This window comes from Mustelus asterias, chromosome 8 (assembly GCF_964213995.1).
Source record: "Mustelus asterias chromosome 8, sMusAst1.hap1.1, whole genome shotgun sequence".
NCBI lineage: Eukaryota > Metazoa > Chordata > Chondrichthyes > Carcharhiniformes > Triakidae > Mustelus > Mustelus asterias.
In genome coordinates, this window is record NC_135808.1 from 68,367,157 (window position 1) to 68,390,067 (window position 22,911).

The window sequence follows — 22,911 nt, forward strand, 5'->3', positions numbered from 1 at the left end:
GTCTAATTCAATACCTTCCCACCTATCTGTTATTATAAGATTCTTTGACTCAATGCCATCCACTGTGCCAAACTTGACATCATGGGTTGTTCAAAGGAAATTGCAGAATTCCTCTGAAAGGTCATTAACCTGTAATGTTAACTGGGCAGAATTTTATGTGGGAGCTCGATTCCTGACGTCAAAGTTGAGAGCAAGTTCACTCCCGTATTGCAGCCCTTACCAGGCTGGGCCATTAACTGGTTCGACACAGGCCTTCCACTCCCATTGGGGGCAAATTGTTTGACAGCTGCTGGTTAATCCAATGGATGGCAACATTCTTGCCCCAGCACCAAGAACAGGTCTTCTAGGCCTGCAGACAGTCCCCAAACAAGAGGAGCTCACAGCTACATCAGGATCTCACTGGGGCCAGGCCATGAGGGAGATTGTGAGACCAGGGTCAACATGCCAGGGGGAGGGGAAATGTGGTGGGCTAACAGAGGAATACCTTGAGTGGGGGTGGGAGTTGGGGGGGGGGGTTACCTCCATTGGGCAAGTGGTACTCGAACCAGAGGCACTCCCTCCTTTTCCTTACCACAGTTAGTGATGGCCTGCCCCCGTCAGCAGGGAAATTCTCAGTGGCGGTGGGAGGAGACCCTTAAGTGACCATTAATGGCCATGTAAGGGCCTCAATTAGTCCACAGATTAGCCTATCCCTGATGTGGATAAAATACCAGTCTGGAGGATTGGGGCCTTGAGGAGGCAATGGCCTAGTGGTATTATCGCTGGACTATTAATCCAGAAACTCAACTAATATTCTGGAGGCCTGGGTTTGAATCCCACCACAGCAGATGGTGGAATTTGATTCACTAAAAAAAATATCTGGAGGATTGGGATGACAGACACATCCCACTACCATTGCACCCAAATTTATGACCCCTGCACCCTCCAGCTCCACCCCCCTTATCCATCCTCAGGGAAAGCATGAAATTCTGGCCCCTGTTTCTCCCTCCACAGATGCTGCCAGACCTGCTGAGCATTTACTGCTTTTATTATGAATACAGCATTTGCCTTCTGATTCCAAACCAAAGAGAACGTGTTCTCCACAGATTCCCCTTCAAATTTCCCCGTGCTGAGCTCAGAAAGCTAATTGGATTGTCAGCTGCATGACATTCAGACATGACACAAAATCTGAGGTGCCTTCAAGTGTTTCACAAATGGACTATTCATTTTCTGGAAAAACCCCTGAGCAAAATTTCCCTTTCAGATTTCAGTTTTAGCTGTTTTGCCAAGGAACCATACTACAGTGTAAAACCCAGGTCCTCCCCCACCTCCCCCATTTCAGTATCTAATTCATGGACTTTTCTTTCAGCCAGTCCTTTATTCCCCTGGTTATTGCCTAAGCACTGGTTTCGCTTCCCTTTCTGACTTAGTAACGGCTCACCTCAACCGCGCCTGATTGCTCAGCGCGAGACTGATATCTGCACGTTTAAACATAATGTGCTGAGCATCATGTGCTCTGCATGCAAGGTCATGACACCAGTGACACCGGTCAACAGCAGCTCCCAAAATAGCAACTAGCCCCACTGGGATCTTGACTTCAGTCCTGTTTCCTTACAAGAGTAGCCTTAGCTGGAGGGGCTATCACAGCAATTAGTACAGAAGAGTTCAATGTTGCAGGGTTTCCAAGTGAAAGAGCACGTTTATTTCAGAGTTGAAGATCATTGTATCGTAGCTGGATTGACATTTCTTTCTAAGAATTCACCCAGCTCTTTCATATTCGCTGTGACATGTTTGGGATGTTTCTGCCGTGGTCCTATTTGCACAGACTCCCCACAGCTTCCCTGCAGCGGTGAGGTGGTGTAGAAATGCTGTGAATAGCACATTTTCAGTTGGACAGATTCAGGCTGAAACTTCAGCAAATTCAGATTGACCATTGTCCTTGATGAGGGGAAAGCGGGGACTTGCCCAAAGGGAAAGTCAGTGGGGTATATCCCCATTTCAAACTTCCTAGTAGAAAGTTGTGGAATACAGCAACCTGCATTAAATTTGGGCTTTGATTTCTACACGTTTTGCCCAATTTTTCAATATTTAATTTTGGACACTCCACATCTGCACGAACCACATTTTCAATGTTTAGTTCCTATTAAATGGTTCATTATTTGCTGAAAGTGGTGTGAAAGCACTATTCTTAATGATTGGCGCACAATGAATGGCCATTCTCTTTCCTCTTGATTTCTTAAATTGCCACCAGTCCCAGTCCCAGTCCCAGTCTGATTGGTGTCATCAAAATGTTTGACAGAATGATGCTCTCACCTAACCCTTAGGAAAATATTCCACTTATTTTTCCAACACCGCTCAAGTCAGGAGTTGTTGCATCATCACATGCTTTGATTCATTCTTTTCCAAGGACCTCAAAATGATGGAACTCTGTAGGAACTATTTTAACTGAATGTGCCAGGTAGGAAGCCCAGGAATCAAGTACAGCACCGGATGTGACTCCACGCCTCATATCACCCTCCACTGAGTTCAATGGGGAGTACAATTGGGCACGATATAAACCAGCATTGACCCCAATCCTGTCAGTCCCCAGAGAGATGGGGTGGGTTAAAGTCCTCCATTTCCCTATCTCTGCCTTAGCCCCCCTCCATGTAATCCATGTCTTCCAGATCAATTTACCTCATCCGTTCACTTATGTTAGTCCCCCTTCACCTCTCCTATGGCACTGGTCTTCCTTCCTCCTCTGGCTACATTTCTCAATAAGCAGCAACTAATTTGGGGATTTCACAAGAAGCACATTGTATCAAATGGTGCGTTATTAGCAAGACACAAGGGACTCTGTTACAAACTCAACTACTGCTGCCTTTCTAGCGCAGTGAATTTATTGAACTGAATATAAGATGGAAACTTTCACAGCAGAGATCACATGACCATGTCAAGCCAAATGTTTGCATTCCAAAACCCAAAATGACTTCATGTGGTTCTTCAATTGCTGTGGTAGCCAATATTTGCCACGTCAACGTTTCTGATCCACCAACGGACTGGGAGCTCACGTTCAGTCCTTTGCAATTCAGTTGGGACATGCTTGTAATGTGATACAAACTAATTAATGTAGTTATGGGATAGCTGCAGGCATTTGATTATTTTGCTGCACTTGAACATGTCAAACTGGGATGGTTTAACTTTTAAATGAGGGTGGGAGAATTTGTTTCCCTAAGGTTCTTACACTGACAGTGAATTGAGGTGCTGAAGAACTCAAAGCAACTCAAGATGAACTCAAGAGTGTGTATCACATGCCCAATTGGAACACCATACCATTCAAGGCTGGAAAGTGGAATTGCAATAGATAGGTACTTGTGGCTGGTGCAGACACAAATGGGCCGAAGGGCTTCTTTCTGTGTTGTATGACTCCATGGCCGGAATTTTACCGGCTCGCCCACCACAGGAATCGGAGCAGGCAAGGGGTGGACCATGGAAAGGTCCGTTGACCTCAGCTGGGATTTTACAGATTCAGGGTGAGCGAGGCTGTAGAATCCCGCTCTTTGGCTCTCTGACAATGAAGGAGTTTGGTGCTAACTTTGCACCAATTTTACACAGAACTCTGTACAGAACTTGGATCTCATCCTTTCCAGTCTGGAAATGGTGGCCAGCATTAGTACACTATGAATGATGGAGCAATGTGACAGCCATAATCTTAACTTCCATCGCAGCGCAGACAGAAGCCACGCAAGGTCTGGGCGCTACAGTGGAAACTCAGGCTGATATCATGCTAAGTTAGCCATATAGTTTCAGACTGCTGCCGCCATACCCACGGACATGAGTGTTCAAAGAGCCTTGCGGCATTCCAACAATCTGTCCTCTGCAAGGTTACTAGGATTGTTGAGGGGCCGCCCCAGGTCACTGGCAGTGACTCCATGGAGCAGGTGCCTGTTGTCCCGTCTGGGGAGGATAGTATGCGCCCTCTCCCCACTAGCACTCCACCAATGCCTTTCACATTGCCCATCAGCCAGCCAACCCAGACTGTTGCCATCATACGAGGTGGTTCAGTTCGAAGACAAGCTTTCTAGGCCCAGGGCTGCTTGCAGTCATTCTGCAAGATCATCTTTAGTTTCCCCTAATGAAAGTCAGTAAGTAGCCTTCCACCAGCCATGCTGCAACCACTGGGCTAACATTGTGTAGGAGCACTAGGACAGGCGCAGACTCATGGAAGACATGCATGAAGAAAATGCACTTGACTATGATGATTAGTTGACATTTGCATGCAGTATGGCATGCTTTGTTCCACAAAGTTGGCCTGGAATCTTTATTTTGTATTGGCTTTTATTTTGGCGTTGTAGCCAAGTGGATTCTTTGATGGTGAGTAACAGAGGGAAGATGATTTTGTGTGGGGCCATTGGTAAATGGAAAATTGAGGTTGTGTTCTCTGGTATTGCAGTTGGGTGGGTTGATCAAGGACAGTCAAATCAGGAAGGAACTTCCTCCCTTCCTCTTCCTTCACCTCCTGGGTCTTAGTTACTCACCACATGGTGAGATTGTGCAGTGTGCAGGAGGTACCCAAATCTTGATGCCCCCTTCTGCTGAGTTCCACAGGACTCCTCCAAAACAATCCACATGTTGTTTCAGCATAGCAGCTGTCTGTTCTATCATATTTTGGGTAGCAGCAAGGATCTCACTTATACATGCTGCCCATCTCTGTGCACAGGGGCACTGAGCCAAGTCATCAGTGGATAGCCCTTGTTGCTCAGTAGTCACTCTTTGGTTTGCCATGGTGGCTCAGATGCTGACGACTCAGAATGAAAGAATAATGACCACTGGCGAGAAACTGGGCACTGATACATATGTTTTTTTTGTGTATGGTCACCTAGCAGCTGGACATTGATGAAATGGACTCCTTCTTGGTTGGAGTACATCTTAAAGTTGGCATTCAATGCCCAACCTTTGTGCTACCATTGGCACCCTGCACCATGGGAAACCCAGCAATCCTCACAAGACCGCAGGCTCACTCTGCCAACTTCTCTCTACAAAGAGAAGACAAAATGTATTGCGCTGTCTAGGAATACAGAGCCTCATAGTGACCTCTCATGGATGGCAAACTGGGTGATGTTGCAAATATTGTCTGCTCCAGTCTGAAAGGAACCAAATGCATAAAAGTTCATGGGCATCTTCACAGCCACTGGCAATGCCACCCTTGCCCTGCTCTGAGGTTGTAGCAGCAAGTGGCAGATTTGAATTTCTCAGTTGGGACGTCTCGAATCAGAAATGCAGACATCTCACATGTTGTTCCTCACTGAAGTCTGGGGTGGAAAGTTTCTCCCTGAGCACTCTGGGTGGATATAGCCTCCTGCTGAGAGCCCTTTACCCCTTCCCCCTCTGCCCCAACTCCCCTGACCCCACTCTTCAATGGGAAAGGTCATCACCTTTGCTCAGATTCTTTCCCCAGGATAATATTAAAACAAATGACTGCTGATGTTGGAATCTGAAACATAAACAGAAAATGCTAGAAAATCTCAGCAGATCTGGCAGCATCTGTGGAGCAAGAACAGAGCTAACGTTTCAAATCTGGATCCAGAGATTTTCTAGCATTTTCTGTTCTTGTTCTTTCCCCAGTAGTCTGGCTGAGAGCAAAAACTTGCTGTGTCAGCAACTGCAGGCACAGTCATTGATGCTCAATGTTTATATAATCAAAACAAGTTTCCTATTAAGTGTTATCCCTACTAAATGGTGGGCAAAGAATGTAGCTACCATGGTATTAGAACACAGAGGAGGCTAGTTCAGTGTTTTTCAAACTTTTTTTCCAGCAACACGTTTTTACCTAATGGCCGCCCCTCATGACCCAAGTCACGTGGGATGCGTAATGAAATAGGATCTTTCCACTTTGCACAACATAACATGCCGTGTTTTTTGTTAACAGGATCACAGAACATCCCATGTATTTTTGAACAGAGAGAGTTTACCTGGCAGCCCTTTCTCAACATCACACGACCCACCTGTAGGTCGCAATCCCTACTTTGAAGAAAACCTGGTCCAGTTGCACAATGTATTATGTCAGTAAAGGAACAGGAAGTTAACAGGCTCTGTAATGTAATGTATCTAAGCACTGTGTTATCAAGTTGCCTCAGGCCAGTGCATAATTTTTTTCCATTGGGAATGTGGGGTGCTTTTGTTTATAAACAGAGAAGCAGTGTTCGTTGTGACACAAGTCTTGCAGTATCAGTTCCTGTTTCTGAACCGGTCATGGCAGCGCAGCTTGGTGCAGCTGGTATTGATGCAGCATTCATTACAAACCGCCTCCTTAGGATGATGAGCTGGACAGAATATTTCCTTCATTGGAAATTTGAGATACTTGGGTGTGTTGAGATGAAAAATGGCATGCATAATGAGATATGACAAAAGTACATTATTCATCGTCTAAATTATCGTAGAATCATAGAATTCCTACAGCGCAGAAGCAGCCATTCGGCCCATCAAGTCTGAACTAACTCTCTGACAGAGTATCTTACCCAGGTCCTCTCCCCCACCCTACGCTGTAACCCCACACATTTATCATGACTAATCCACCCAACTTACACATCTTTGGACGTTAAAGGGCAATTTAATATGGCCAATCTACTTAACCTTTATTCATTCGTGGGACATGGGCATCGCTGGCTGGCCAGCATTTATTGCCCATCCCTAGTTGAGAAGGTGGTTGAGAGCTGCCTCCTTGAATCGCTGCAGTCCATGTTCTGTGGGTTAACCCACAATGCCATTAGGGAGGGAATTCCAGGACTTTGATCCAGCGACTGCAAAGGAACGGCAATATATTTCCAAGTCAGGATGGTGAGTGGCTTGGAGAGGAACTTGCAGGTGGTGGTGCTTCCATTTATCTGCTGTCTTTGTCCTTCTCGATGGAAGGGGTTGTGGGATTGGAAGGTGCTGTCTAAGGATCTTCGGTGAATTACTGCAGTGCATCTTGCTGCGACTGAGCGTCGGTGGTGGAGGGATTGAATGTTTGTAGATGTGGTGCCAACCAAGCGGGCTGCTTTGTCCTGGATGGTGTCAAGCTTCTTGTTGGAGCTGCACCCATCCAGGCAAGCGGGGAGTATTCCATCACACTCCTGACTTGTGCCTTGTAGATGGTGGATAAGCTCTGGGAAGACAGGAGGTGAGTTACTCACCGCAGTATTCCTAGCCTCTGACCTGCTCTTGTAGCCATTGTGTTTATGTGGTGAGTCCAGTTGAGTTCCTGGTCAATGGTAACCCCAAGAATGTTGACAGAAACCTGCATTTGAAAGATATCTTTTAATATCTAATATTGTGAAAGGAATATTTAGGTGAGGTAATATTTAATAGTGGGTATGACAAGGATAGTGCAGTGGAGCTCAAAATATTGTGCTGATCTCAACATGCACTATAAAGAGTCATGAAAACAAGATCCACACTTCCCTGCAAAGGGAAAAGAAAACTCAGGGGAGAATTAGCTTCCTCTGTTCATACACCAGAGACCATCGTGTCATTGTCCCATCAAGCACTTTTGCCTGACTGATACAGGTACCTTGTATCATAGGCCAAAACCACCAAATACCCAGGCATGAAGGGATGCACAGGAAAAAGCCAATTTTCTCATCCTCTCTCTGTACGAAAACCTCACCTCCAGCAAGGATCATTGCAGAGATAAGTATCTTTCGGCCAAGTCCAAATTCTGAAGGCACAGAGAGTCTACCAGTTCGAGTTCAGTTCGGTCTCAGAGTCAGAAGAGTTGTGTAAAAATGCTGATTGTAAAATTTGTGTCCGGTACTTTCACGCAATCAGCCTCAGGGGTTATGTGTAATGCTGGCATTTAACCAGTCACAGGATTGCAAGATGAAAAAATAGAACCCTTCACAGATTAGAAACCCATAGCCTCTGACCCTAAATTGCAAATGCAGTCATTTCAAATCCAGCAACCCCCTTTTATTGCAATTAAGCTTAAACTTTGTTGTCATTTCCATTTCATAAAACACTCAAGTCAGTAACATTTAATCAGCTTGCTTCTGATAGTGTGAAATTCCTAGCGTACAGAGTGTGATGGACTAAAGAACAGTTCCAGTCTTATTGAACAAGTACATGAGTTAAGCGAGACATTGATGGCAAAAGAAAGAATAAAATGCAGAGCGTTACATCACAATGTCCTGAACAAGGGGTTCACTTATTGCTGCTGTTCAAACAAAGAGTAAGTAAAGAAAATCGCACTTTAAGAACTTACCACCAAAATATACAAAAGGATTTCACATGCAAGTTACTTATTAGTGTCATTACAATGCTGTGAATAAATAGCAATGAAATGAGTAACCACATAATATGTTTTGGTGATGCTAATTCAGGGAGGAATGCTGGCCAGGACACCAGGAACGCAGCTACCTTGTCTTCTTTGAACAGCAACATCTCACCTTTAATATCTTCTTTGAAGGCTATTGCTGTCCTTCACACTTGTCTTGAGTATCAACATTGTTTCAATCTCGGAGTATGGCTTCCATCAATGAATATCTGACCCAAGAGTGCAAGATGAGGCCTTTCCTTTACAGCCATTTTTTCCTCGGCACTAAGTGAGACTGTCCAAGAGCAATGGGCAACTTTTGCACCACCAGGAACAAAATGGAATGGTTTGTTGCTACCAGCCAACCAACTAATAAGGCACCATTTGCTATTTTCCCCATCACCTGGTGTTCCTTTGAACACAGATTCATTGATTATTCATTTCATTGCTCTTTATCTAAATTATGACAAGTAACTGCATTTCAAAGTCAGATGTGAACTGCCTTGGGTTGTTTTCCAGCTGTACCATTTTCAGTGCAACACCATGTGTTTGTGAATGAAATTCAAGCAATCGCAGGTTTCAACCATTGTGTCACTTCTGGTTTGATTGGATTGAAGTCAGAAAAACCTACAACAATTCATTAATTAGAGGCGAACTATTCTTCAAAGAATCCCACTGCTTTGTACATGATCGCTTGTAGCCTGGATGCATTTATTAGCATTACCTGCCGTTCTGCGCATGTCCTTTGTAACCTGAATAAAGTACAAGATGAGCTTGATGTCCTTTCATAGTCTTTGCAGTCATAGACAAAAACAAAAGCACTTCTAGGCCCTTCCATGAACCTCCCTACCAAGGGCAAAGCACAAAAATAGCTTTGTGATCTTTGCTTAGATTCTATTCTCCTTTGCACAGAGATTAAGGAAGCTGTTATCTGTATCTGAGAATCAATAGCACATCTTGTACTGTCGACCACTGTCAGTACAGTGTGATCAAAGTTGCACAAACAACCACATGGTGCTTTTTTTAACCTTGCTTCTTTGCACTCGACAAGACGAGAGAAGCCATTGTTGGCGAGTAGAACTTCGCTCACTCCACTTCAGTCAGATACCATTATCATTGAGCATTCACAGGTGAAGTAATTCAGAACTCACTTCACTCAATCTTAACCCTAAACCCAGCAATCACTATTTGTATGAGAGAGAGAGTTCTTCCCACTCCCGGGTTTTCAATGGGATTGCCAATTTGTTTCTTTTAGTAACAATCTGCGGCAAGTAGTGGGAGTTTTCTATTATTTTTGCCAGTATGATGCCTTTTGCCACATAATATTATTTTTACCTCAGGTGTCACAAGATGGTTTCCATTCATTTTACCAGCACCACGCTATAAAACAGCCTCGAATGTGAATGAAATAATAATTTTTTAAAATACTTTTCCAATTCAATCAAATCAAGTCCAATTCAGAGTCTCAACAAGTTGAGACATTTCCAATCCAAGCTGACAAGACAGGGTATGCGACCCTTTACCCTGTCTTGGGCCTGATCTACATGAGCCAAGCTGATTGGAGTAAGCAGATGTCTCCGCCCCCAAGGCTTGATCTCATTTGCATCTGAGCCAAAAGGCCAAGATGCCGCTTTTAAAAGTTGCTTCATGTGAAAATGAAGCTTAAATGCAACCCAACAGCCACAACCAAGTGCAGCATCTACAGACCACACTTCGGCCTTTTGGCTAAGATCAAGTGTAGTATGGAGAGGATGCTGCACTTGGTTGAGGTCATTAGGTTACACTGAAGCTTCATATGTTTCATATGAAGCAATTTTTTAAAGCGGCATCTCGGCCTTTTGGCTAAGATGCAAATGAGCTCAAGTCTTGGAGGAGGAACCTCCCCCTTCTCCAATCAGCTTGGCTCATGTAGATCAGGGCCAGGACAGGGTGGTTTGGTCGCTCGCCCTGTCTTGTCAGCCTGGATCTGAAATGTCTCAACTTGTTGAGACTCTGAATTGGATTTGATTTGATTGAATTGGAAAAGTATAAAGAAAAAAAAAATCAACAGACCACACTTGATCTTAGCCAAAAGGCGGTTAATGGCAGTGTGATCCCTGCATGATCAACACAGAAACTTTGAAAAAGTGCAGGCTTCTTTGTGCCCATTACTTCTTAATGAAGGTAACACTGGGCGGAATTCTCCCAGAAAAATTCTAAATGTTGAATTTGCAGGAAAACTGGAGTAATTCACGATGTTTTTTTCAGTGGGAGTTCACACTCGAATCTCCAACACTCTGGGCACTGCAGAGGCCACCAGCGTGAATATCATTAGATTTCAGGGGGCAGGGCCTATTCCCTCTGTCTTCAGCAATGGCCCTGGACTGTCAGCCTCCTGTTTGCTGGCCAGTTCGATCGCTGGCCAGCCCCGGACCCCCACAGTGCAGCCCCCCCAACCCTCCACGGCCACTTCGCGGGCCCCCAACCATTTCCAGGCTAGCCTCAACCACCCTCCCCTTCCCGGACTACCCTGATCTCCAGCCTCCCATCCCCGCTGCAGTCCCAATCCCCTACCCTCCCTCGGCCCACAGCACCCACAATATAGACTCTCCCCTGCAGGCAGACCCTCCCCCGCAGACACCCGCCTTCCCCCGGCATACCACACCCAGCCCGCCCCGATCGGAACCTCCCTCTTGTCCCAGTGGCAGCGGGATCCCCCACCGCCACCAATCGCCCTCTAGGCCCTGCCCCTTGGCACTGCCCTATGCCCGATGAGCTATGCCAAGGTGTGCCCTGGGCATGGGCACTTTACCCCTTGGGCAGTGCCAGGAGGCACAGGCTGGCACTGCCAAGGTGCCCATGCCCGGGGACAACAACCCCCACCACCCAACTCCTTGGGTGGCCCCAATAGCCCCCCCTCCACTTCAGTGGGGTCAGGCTGCTCGCTCCCCAAAAGTGGAGAGCTGGTATGAACTCCGCTGGAGTGAAATACTCCTGGCGGTGTGGGGGATGTTAGCGAGCCTGGAGAATTCAGTCCCGGGCCAGCTAATAGTATTTAAATACTGTGCTAAACACTATTTAAACGCTGACCCCGCCTCCCGGACGATTCCCGACGTGGCGCAGATGGAAATCCGGCCCTGGGGATGAAAGCGCGGCGCGAACTCTCACAGGAACCCCGTGAATCGGCTGACGCACGATTTTCCTGGCCCGCTGCACTAATTCAATAGTGCAGTGGATGGGAGAATCATGGCCACTATGTGGTGGGTGTCAGTGTGAAATGAGTGACCCAAAAACTAAGAACCATGACTACCATTCATCTTTGGAATCTGTAAGGATGGGGGGGGGGGTGGGGGGGTGTGGGAGGTGGAATTCATTACTGTACACAACTGAAATTGCAAACAGCTACTCATCTAGTGAGTTTGACACACAAAATCCAATTCGATCTGTTTTGAATTCTTCCCAAAAAAGCAAGTCAATGACTCTCTTCAGGTTATTTTTACCTCAGTTGTCACAAGAAGGCTCCATTAATGTTTCCAACACTACAACATAAAAATGCCTTGAGTGTGAATGAAATAAGCATTGCTTAGTCAACGGCTGTGTGATTCCTACATGCGCAACACTGACATCTTTGTAAGCCATTGATCCAGAAGGTCACCGATTATTTTTGCTTAAATGGTAAATTTAGAAAACTAATCATACTCTATTACTCATCGAGCAACATTCTAGCGACTACACCATCATATGAGGCAGAAGTTAATGATGTTATACGTGCCAGATGGACCAATGTTTCACCCACATTTTAACACAATCAAAATGTTGGAAACTGACTGAATCCAATCTCAAACTGGAAAACCAGCAAACATTTGCCAATAAGTGGCTCGCAAATGGAAAATGCTGAAGAATAGTGTTCACGCTGATATAGCCAAAAATACTTTAATTTTGCATATCGTCACACTGTTAACAATAGCAGTGCATACAGTATTCACACAATGTTATGATGCCAATATTTGTTCTCACATTTCATAGGGTGGGTGCAACAAAACTGGATCGGAATTGACAGAGGCCATGTCCCACCCTTTCCAGATTGGATCATGTTGTACAGCTGGGGTCTGGCGGCATTAATCTCTTGCCCTCCTCGTTGAGAAGCGCTGTAGAATTTGTGAGAGTGAATCTGCTGTGTAGATTTCCAGGAAAGGCTTCAAACGAACCCTGAAGTCAAGACCTTTGACTGGCACGACCGTTGTGGTGGGAGGGGCAGTGTTGTGCTACACTGGGGAAAACAACTTGCCACAAGCTGTGACATTTGTGCCAGTTGCATGTCAGGTCGATCTTTGCATCCCCACCCAGCCTACACCAGAAACCCACTGCTCTATTGCCCCCAACCCCTTCCCCCAGCTGCAAAAATCCCACATACTTTACAACACAATCGCTTTCTGCAGATTGTGTCTGTAAACTTTCTTGTAAAGATTCACTGCAACAATAATAAAAATCAAGAGATGGATGTCCCTCTGCTATTTCCTAGGCCTGTCTCCAGTGGAACAATCTTCTACCCATTGTATAACATCTTTGTGACCGCTTGTGGTAAGTTGTATTCCCCCAGGCGGGTAGACCATTGCCCCTCCCCTTACATCGGTATAGGCCAGCCTTTTAGATCAAAAGTTTTGTAAACATTCTTGCAAAATAACAGATTACAACAATGCAACCAGCAGCAAAGTTTGCACTTGGCATAGAATCATAGAATCATAGAATCCCTGCAATGCTGAGAGTCCATTTAGCCCATCGAGCCTGTGCCGACAACAATCCGACCCAGGCCCTATCCCCGTAACCCCACATATTTACCCTGCTAATCCCCCTGACATTAAGGGTCAAATTAGCATGGCCAATCAACATATCCTGAACATCTTTGGACTGTGGGAGTAAACCAGAACAGTCGGAGGAAACCTATGCAGACACGGGGAGAATGTGCAAACTCCATACAGACTGTCACCCGAGGCCAGAATCTAACCATTGACGCTGTGAGGCAACAATGCTAACCCTGTGCTACTGTGCCGCCCCAGACTTCCTTCATTTTGTTATGGTTGATGTGGATGAAGTAACTACTGTAACTACAGTGTGTTAGCAAACCCCCCACTCAGTATACAGCTGGAGCTCAGAAGGAAGCCACCATGCCTGTGCACAAGAATTGGGAGGGAGAAAATCGTTCCATTTCATGGAAACTGGTAAATATTGTACCATCAAATATTTCTATCAATCAAAATAAATATAATACAGTGCAGAAGGAGGCATTTGGCCCATCAAGTCTGCACTGACAACAATCCCACCTCGGCCCTATCTCCATAACCCCACATATTTACCCCTTTAATCCTTCTAACCTAGTCATCCCGTGACTCTAAGGGGCAATTTACCATGGTCAATCAACCTAACCTGCACATTTTTGGACTGTTGCAGGAAACCGGAGTGACTGGAGGAAACCCACACAGACACGGGGAGAATGCGCAAACTCCACACAGGCAGTGACCCAAGTCGGGAATCAAACCCAGGTCCCTGGAGTTGTGAAGCAGCAGTGCTAACCACTGTGCTACCGTGCCGCCCTGATCTTGTACAATAATCTATACACAGGATCCAACAAATGTTTATGGACATAAACCAATGATTAAATTTGGAGTTAAATCATTCAGAGTGATATTAGGAAGCAGTGTTTTTGCACAAAGGGCTAGGAGGAATCTGGAGCTTCCTCTGCTGAAAAGCGAATGAAGTTAGGACAATTGGAAACTTCAAAGTTGAAGTTGATAAGCTTTTTGTTACAGGCTAATTGAGGTTTACAGAACTAAATGAGTTAATGTTTAAATCAGCCACAATCTAACTAAAAGGCACAACTGGTTCAAGTGGGTGGAATGCCTTTTGCTATTCCAATAAAACAGAGGCTGGTTGGGCTGGAGTTGTTCTCCTTAGAGCAGAGAAGGATGAGGAAGAACCTGAATGAGGTGTACAAAATTATGAAGGACATAGATAGGCTAGATAAGAAGAAACGTTAGTAGAGTGGTCAATAACCAGGGGGCATAGATTTAAGGTAAGGGGTAGGGGGTTTAGAGGGGATTTTCGGAAAGATATTTTCACCCAGAGGGTGGTGGGAATCTGGAACTCACTGCCTGAAAGGATGGCAGAGGTAGGAACCCTCACAACATTTAAGAAGCGTTTAGGTGAGCACTCGAAACACCGTCGCATACATGTCTACGGACCAAGTGCTGGAAAATAGGATTGGAACAGATAGGTGCTTGTTGACCAACACAGACATGGTAGGCCGAAGGGCCTCGTTGTGTGCTGCAAAACTCTATGGCCAAAATTTTACCGCCCCTGCCCCCGACCCCCACCCCGCCACAGGATTCAGAGCGGGTGAGGGGTGGACCATGGAAAGGTCCATTGACCTCGGGCGGGTTTCAGAACGAGAGAAGCCATAAAATCCCGTTCTGTGACTCTATTAAAAATCTGGTGTGAGATCTCTGGGATCGGAGAATCATAGTCGATTGTTGGAAGAGTTCTTGTGGACATTGTTATGGACTGCAACATGTGACTTATTAAAGATTAGGACAAAGTAACTTGAGATAACAGCCTTAGTAATTGTTTCAGTATATTTATATAGTATTTATCTACCAGATATTAAGGTTAAATAAACTGTACCATACAGTTTAAATAAGGTTTTGAATCCATGTAAATGTTTTAGCTTGATTCTGTGGTGAATTGGAGTTTTGTGAATTATTTCAAGTTACTTTTGCTCTGTTACAGTAGAATATCTTTCCTTAGTATTTGCCCTGTCAATCATGGGCGGAAAGGCTTTCAATTGATTTGTTTTTTCCTGAAATGTCATTCTTACATGGGAAGCCTGGTTCAGGAAATAGCCAATCTTCGTAGGCAGCTATAACCAAGATGTAGGTGCACGCACACTGGATTCATTCTGCCCTGCTGGTGGGTTGTCAGATAGATGTGGTGATAGGTGAGGTGGGGAAACTCAGCAAATATGCTACATCTGTACGATCAGTCCTCCTCTGGAAGAGGTCATTGACCCCCAGATGAACCACCTTGGAAACTTTGACTATGTTAAAGGTGCGATATAAAGGCAAGCTTTTGTCATACCACCTGACAGGCAGAAACACACAGCAGTTCGGCTTCAGAAGCTGGCTTTGGAGTCATAGAAACATATAAACTAGAAACAGGAGTTGGCCATTTGGCCCTTCCAGCCTACTCCGCCATTCACTTTGATCATCAAATTCAATATCTTGATCCCCCCCCCCCCCGTATCCACTGATCCCTTGAACTCCAAGAGCTATATCTTATTTATTCTTGAAATCACACAACGTTTTGGCCTCAACTACTTTCTGTGGTAGCGAATTCCACCTTTCGGATTCTAATCAAATGTGCAAAAGAAGCCAACCTCACAACCAGCAGCACAGGTCCTGTTTATAAATCGTAACTGCATTAAAAACACAATTGATGTACACCCAGTGCACACTCTGAAACTGTAGCGAAAACATCCCGGTGAAAACATGGTTCGCTAGTCGCATTTCTGACACGAATTACGTAAATGGACAATATTTGCATGATCTTGAGACTTTGCACTTATTTGAATTTGAAACCAGAGCGTAGTTCTGCATGCGCATGAGACTGCTATTTGGTTGAGCAATCACGTCAACAACGGCCCAGAAAAAAAGAGAACTTCCTTTTTTTTGTGGTATCTTGATCTTAGATCACCAAGTTCTATTCGCACAAACACTGCTTCCCCCACCCCCCGCCTTCCTCTCATCCCACCCCCAGCCCCACAAGCTACTGCTTATATATCAGTGCGATGTGAGACGAGCAAGATTATCCGAAGAAAGAGCAAGTGAAGCAATATCATCCTGGACAAGTCAACCAACCAGAGATGCCTGAACTCGCGTTCCCCCAGGACACAACAACCAATTTGAAAGAAGTCAACAACAACTTTGGTACTATTAGAACTGAAGTGACAGAGAAAAGGAAAGCAAAGAACCTGTAAGCATTTTGATTTACTATTACTTACAGAAGGCTCTAAATTACTTCATTTCTATGTGGCTTCCACTGTCCGTATTGTGTAACCTGACTGGCTTCCTCTCCCAGGCTGTACTTCAACTGTAACTACCCACATTTTCAAATAAAATTAATAATTTGCTCTTTTATCTTAAAAAACATTTGTAAGCAAAACTGAGTAATGGGTTGTATCCATTAATTTAAAAACAGGTGGAATGTTTTTGAACAAATATTTCTTATATACATTTGGGAACTTCTTTGTTCGTTGAAAAAGTGACAAGATGCAGAAAGGTAGATGTAGATTATAATGCAAATTAGAGCTATAATTTGCTATGAATACTTTGCTGTCCATTATGTTAAGTCAGAGTATGTAAATATTACTCTCCCAAGATCTAAAATGGAAAATTAATGCAAATGACTTGAAGACAAAGACTAGACGTCAGCAGAGCTTAAAATGATTTTGACACAGAGACTTTATCTATAAAGCGGAGTCTGCCTGCATAGGTCTGTCAATATCTCGGGCTGTTAGAACAACACATCTGCAGAGGTCCCTTCATTTCGTTTCACCTAAGCCTATATTTTCTTTATGTACTTTTCTTCTAATTGTTTGTGCTATCTGCTAACTTAACGGCTCTTTAACTGTAAAATTGTATTGTTAAGAACAAGAAGGATATGAACTTTATATTTGAGTAAAGCAACTCTAAAAGAAACAAATTCCATTGAACACTTCTTTAACCCAATGATTTCTTTATCTTAATGGTTTTTAATTGCCTTTTAACAATACTGACCCTTGTTTTTTTTTCAATGTTGCTCAGAGCCAAGGACCTGAAGACTCGTCTCTTCTCCGTACTATTGAACTCTAATTCTCAACATCCATCTATAAGTCTTGTACCCAACATGTCAGCAAAACTGAACTTATCCATTAGGTAAGTGCCTTCTCATTCATCCCTTTGAGCACTGAATTCTCTGTGACAGACATTTGCCTTAAAGTTAAACATCATGAAATTGAGCTGCAATGTAAGAGAATATAGAAAGTATGATTCGTTAATGTAAGAACAAAAATGTATACTGCCACAGAAACAAACACTTCAGAATCAAACTCATTTCAATGGATAAGTTGAACACTCCAGTGTTCTTAAAGTAATTTTATCTAAGCTAGGTAGTATCTTGCCAATATAAGAATAAAAAGAAATGTTTAAACACATGAAAAGTTACTCTGAAATTAGGAGTGAAGTATTCTAAGTTATTCTTTTTTTTCTTTCTCCAGCCTCACTCTTGAGGAAGCAATGGAATGGTCCAAGTCTTTGGATGTTCTCCTGGCTGACCCATGTAAGTGACATTTCTTACTAAAAGGTTAGATGAATGCCTCCAATGATATCATTTGGATTTTTTTGAATAACTCAGTAAATAATTATTTGAATCGCTATTTTCTCTTCCTTTAGGTGGCCTTGCTGCATTCAGAGCTTTCCTTAAGTCAGAGTTTAGTGAGGAGAACATTGACTTCTGGCTGGTCTGTGAGGACTACAAGAAAACCAAATCTTCCGCAAAACTGGACTCCAAGGCTCAGCATATTTACACAGAATTCATCAAGAGTGATGCCCCAAAACAAGTGAGTTTCTTTTTCCTATTAATAGACATAATGGTCTAAGTAAAGATAGAAGAAACAATGCTATTTATTTTACTAATTCATCTGATGGCGGGAGCGAGTGGACCACTCACTTTCTATTCCACTTCCCTCACCCTACTTGGATACCATTAAATCCAGCCAAAGAGTTGGCATGGGTACAAACCATTTTATCCTCACACTGGCCTTTTCACTCCGAATTCCAGTAGAGAAAATTGCACTCTCTTGTGCAAATCCTCCCATTGGGTTATAATTGCTATAACTAGGACAGACTGAGAAAAATGAATGTCGGTATCTCCCAATTATAAAACTCCAGTTTGTGCAATAATACAGTACAGGGCAGAATATCATTGCTATCCCCCATGAACACAGCCAACGTAAGCCCAGGATCTGACACCAATCTGGACACAGCAGTCTGAATGTAGCAGAACCTACAGGATGGACTTAGCTTGGCTTGTGTTTGTGGCAGCAGGAACGGGTGGGCAGTGCTGCAGTGCTGTAAAAGCATAAACTCTAACACTCAACAGAAAAATGTCCTCACATCAGAACAAGTCATCTATTCTAGCTGTTTTGGCAGAACTGAAATGATTTACTGTCAGACCTCAACTGAACCCTCACAGCTCAGAGTGAAAGACAGTTTGATGATATGGAGAGATCCAGCAGTTATTTTGAGCAGATGCACTTTGGGGACTTTGGCTTATTCTCATGATGTCTAGTAATTGCCTCAGGAACTTTGCTCATGATATCAAAGTGAACTATGGAAACCACAATGCGGCAAAGAGGGAAAATAGAGAGCAATGCATTTAACCAATGTCTCCTTTTTCTTTTCATTTACAGGTCAACATTGATGGTAATACAAGAGATCTAGTCAGCAAAAGCATTCTACTGCCAACCCCTGCTTGTTTCGAGGCAGCCCAAAGAATTATCTTCAGCCTGATGGAGAAGGACTCTTATCCCAGGTTCCTAAAGTCAGATGCCTACTTAAACCTGATAAACAAGGTACAGGGCGCTAACAGGAACAGTTAAATGAAGAGTTCTGTCCTGACAACAAGGCAATTATGTTATGGAACTCTAATTCTGCCTCACTCAATTCCTGAGTGCACCACAATACTTCATAGAGCTAGAGCGATGGATCTGCCAGGAAACAGAAAATAAAGCCTGAAACTCGATATCAAATGGACAATGATTCAGTATCTGTCACAGTTAAAGTAACACAGAAGAAGGGTAAGGAGTACTGCCCATCTTCAAGGACCAAAACGTTTCCCATATGATGTGACATATCTGTATAATTGCAAGCCTTCTCACCATTATCAAGACCACTATCTTTCCTTCAGAGGAAGAAATACATGGAGAACTTGTGACAAATTTGATACAGTAGAGGGGCAGAATATCTTTGTACAGTTGAGAATGAACTGGGCAGAATATCTTTGTACAGTTGAGAATGAACTGGGCAGAATATCTTTGTACAGTTGAGAATGAACTGAGCTCTATCATTAATGCTGACTGGATCTTAACGATAAACTGAGAAAACATTTCCTTTAATGGTTGCAACATAAGCTATGCAGACCATTTTATCAGATGTTAGTGTAAGCCTCCCAATACTGAATATCCTGCCTGCTTTGCAGAATGCTCCATGTCTAATGTTACATCATATTCCGATGCAGAAAAAAAGGAACTTGGGTGAACAGATTATTTATTTATTATTGCTATTTTTTTTCTAATATTAAATGGAATGTTCTGAGCATAGCATTATTGTGATGGTATAAGAAAGACTGTGGATCATAGTCTGTGCTAATTATGTAGCTGTAGTTAATGGCAGTGCATGACCTCAGTTTGTTATATGTAGTTTGGTGTTTTGGGTGGCCTGGAGCTAATTACCAGAAAAGGAGTGTGTTGGACAGGCCGGGGGTCATTACAATGATGGTGACTGCTAGAATACCTGAACTGTTACCATAGTCCTCTACAGGAGACCATTTTCATTCATTTGTGTCAATCTGATTGCGGAGAATGAAAGGTTGCTACAATTTCTTTAACAAAGTTAGATTTTGGCAACGACAAAAGTGCAAAATGTAGTCATCTACACAGAGCTTCCGTATGTGAGACTCTTTAAAAATATCTTTGATAGCATCTTTAACACAGTAAGACATCTCAACGGTGTGCAATCAGACTAAAATTATAACTGAGTCAAAGAAGGAAGGTGACCAAACATTTGGTGAAAGAAATTTGCACGCACCATATCTGTCTTTGATGTTACTGATGGACTTCTGTCCAGCAATTGCACTATGGCCAACAACACAACAACATGATGATGAGTGAATTGTAGGTTATGGTTTGAAATCTAAATATTCCTGATAACTGTTACCTTCTCATCAACCACCCCATTAGGTCAGACAGCTACCACTGCTCCAGCAATGTCACCAAAGAGCATTTTGTATGGATTGTTTGCACACTTTTTGGTACATCCTGGCATTTTATTCATTCTAGTTGCTGATGCTCATGAACAGGCAATAAAATATTTGGTGTTACAATTAAACTGACAAGACGATTCGTTCTTTTTTCTGATCTCGCTTGCGTGGTTATTTTTTCAGAGCAGAGGATTAAAGAGTGAATGTTTCTGTGAGGTTAAACCATGTCCGGTGATTTTATATCATTTTAGATCTTTCTTTTCCCAGTTGGCAGACTCAGTTGGTCAGTGTGATATCTCATTGGTCAGTCATCCTGCTCACACTAAAGAACTGATGATCACCAAGTAATCAAAGGCCATGAGTTCAGTTGTAAGCAATAATTAACTTACGGGAATTAATAATAATCAGCCAATGGGGTGCAATAATGGCTATAAATAACAAGCTAATAATTTATGTTACTTGCCTATCTTTTCCTCTATTCACTACATGGTAAAATATTAAATAAGTATAAAATATGGCTTGATACCCTTTGGAGGTCTAGTGGTGCAGAGGTAAGTGGCCTCTGAGTCAGATGTACTGGGTTTGAGTCTCACCCCAGGACTTGATGGCCAAAGAAAGGGCATTCGTATCACAGCTAAACAGGTTAAGTATTAAATTGCAAATCCTTCCAACACACACCAATAGCAGTTTAAAGTTTATTTATTAATGTCACAAGTAGGCTTACTTTAGCACTGCAATGAAGTTACTATGAAAATCACCTCATCGCCACACTCCAGCGCCTGTTCGGGTACACTGTGGGAAAATTTAGCATGGCCAGTCTTTCGGACTGTGGAGGAAACCGGAGCACCCGGAGGAAACCCACGCAGACATAAGAACATAAGAACATAAGAACATAAGAAATAGGAGCAGGAGTAGGCCATCTAGCCCCTCGAGCCTGCCCCGCCATTCAATAAGATCATGGCTGATCTGACGTGGATCAGTACCACTTACCCGCCTGATCCCCATAACCCTTAATTCCCTTACCGATCAGGAATCCATCCATCCGCGCTTTAAACATATTCAGCGAGGTAGCCTCCACCACCTCAGTGGGCAGAGAATTCCAGAGATTCACCACCCTCTGGGAGAAGAAGTTCCTCCTCAACTCTGTCTTAAACCGACCCCCCTTTATTTTGAGGCTGTGTCCTCTAGTTTTAACTTCCTTACTAAGTGGAAAGAATCTCTCCGCCTCCACCCTATCCAGCCCCCGCATTATCTTATAAGTCTCCATAAGATCCCCCCTCATCCTTCTAAACTCCAACGAGTACAAACCCAATCTCCTCAGCCTCTCCTCATAATCCAAACCCCTCATCTCCGGTATCAACCTGGTGAACCTTCTCTGCACTCCCTCCAATGCCAATATATCCTTCCTCATATAAGGGGACCAATACTGCACACAGTATTCCAGCTGCGGCCTCACCAATGCCCTGTACAGGTGCATCAAGACATCCCTGGCTTTTATATTCTATCCCCCTCGCAATATAGGCCAACATCCCATTTGCCTTCTTGATCACCTGTTGTACCTGCAGACTGGGCTTTTGCGTCTCATGCACAAGGACCCCCAGGTCCCTTTGCACGGTAGCATGTTTTAATTTGTTTCCATTGAGATAGTAATCCCATTTGTTATTATTTCCTCCAAAGTGTATAACCTCGCATTTCTCAACGTTATACTCCATTTGCCATATCCTCGCCCACTCACTCAGCCTGTCCAAATCTCTCTGCAGATCTTCTCCGTCCTCCACACGATTCACTTTTCCACTTATCTTTGTGTCGTCTGCAAACTTCGTTACCCTACACTCCGTCCCCTCCTCCAGATCATCTATATAAATGGTAAACAGTTGCGGCCCGAGTACCGATCCCTGCGGCACGCCACTAGTTACCTTCCTCCAACCGGAAAAACACCCATTTATTCCGACTCTTTGCTTCCTGTCGGATAGCCAGTCCCCAATCCACTTTAACACACTACCCCCAACTCCGTGTGCCCTAATCTTCTTCAGCAGCCTTTTATGGGGCACCTTATCAAACGCCTTTTGGAAATCCAAAAACACCGCATCCACCGGTTCTCCTCCATCAACCGCCCTCGTCACATCTTCATAAAAATCCAACATGTTCGTCAAGCACGACTTTCCCCTCATGAATCCATGCTGCGTCTGATTGATCAAACCATTTCTATCCAGATGCCCTGCTATCTCCTCTTTAATAATGGATTCCAGCATTTTCCCTACTACAGACGTTAATCTGGGGAGAATGTGCAAACTCCACACAGACCGTGACCCAAGCTGGTAATCGAAGCTGGGTCCCTGGCACTGTGAGCCAACAGTGCTAACCACAGTGCCACCGCCATGCTACCGACACAGTGGCAAGAGTGGCAGAGATTCTTGGTCAACCATGTGATCAAAGGAAAATTGGAGCTTTTTTTAATTTCATTTGATTTGATTTATTATTGTCACATGCATTAACATACAGTGAAAATTATTGTTTCTTGCCCGCTCTACAGACAAAACATATCATTCATAGAGAAGGAAACGAGAGAGTGCAGAATGTAGTGTTACAGTCATAGCTAGGGTGTAGAGAAA

At 43.8% G+C, this 22,911-nt stretch overlaps 1 protein-coding gene across 1 annotated transcript; it reads left to right on the forward strand.

The window, feature by feature from the left end:
• The first annotated feature begins 15,969 nt into the window (after positions 1 to 15,969).
• On the forward strand, positions 15,970 to 20,434 carry LOC144497219 (regulator of G-protein signaling 21-like). The gene is made up of 5 exons (XM_078218131.1): positions 15,970 to 16,255; positions 17,086 to 17,196; positions 17,538 to 17,599; positions 17,713 to 17,879; positions 18,732 to 20,434. The coding sequence occupies exons 1-5, from the start codon at positions 16,146 to 16,148 to the stop codon at positions 18,918 to 18,920; spliced, it is 639 nt and encodes a 212-aa protein (XP_078074257.1). The 5' UTR covers positions 15,970 to 16,145; the 3' UTR covers positions 18,921 to 20,434.
• The last annotated feature ends 2,477 nt before the right edge of the window (positions 20,435 to 22,911 follow it).

Excerpts from the sequence above, each read along its gene's own strand:
- LOC144497219 (XM_078218131.1), top strand. The coding sequence starts at position 16,146 with ATGCCTGAACTCGCGTTCCCCCAGGACACAACAACCAATTTGAAAGAA. Across the intron at positions 16,256-17,085 it reads AAAAGGAAAGCAAAGAACCT|AGCCAAGGACCTGAAGACTC; the intron begins GTAAGCATTTTG and ends AATGTTGCTCAG. Across the intron at positions 17,600-17,712 it reads TGTTCTCCTGGCTGACCCAT|GTGGCCTTGCTGCATTCAGA; the intron begins GTAAGTGACATT and ends CTCTTCCTTTAG.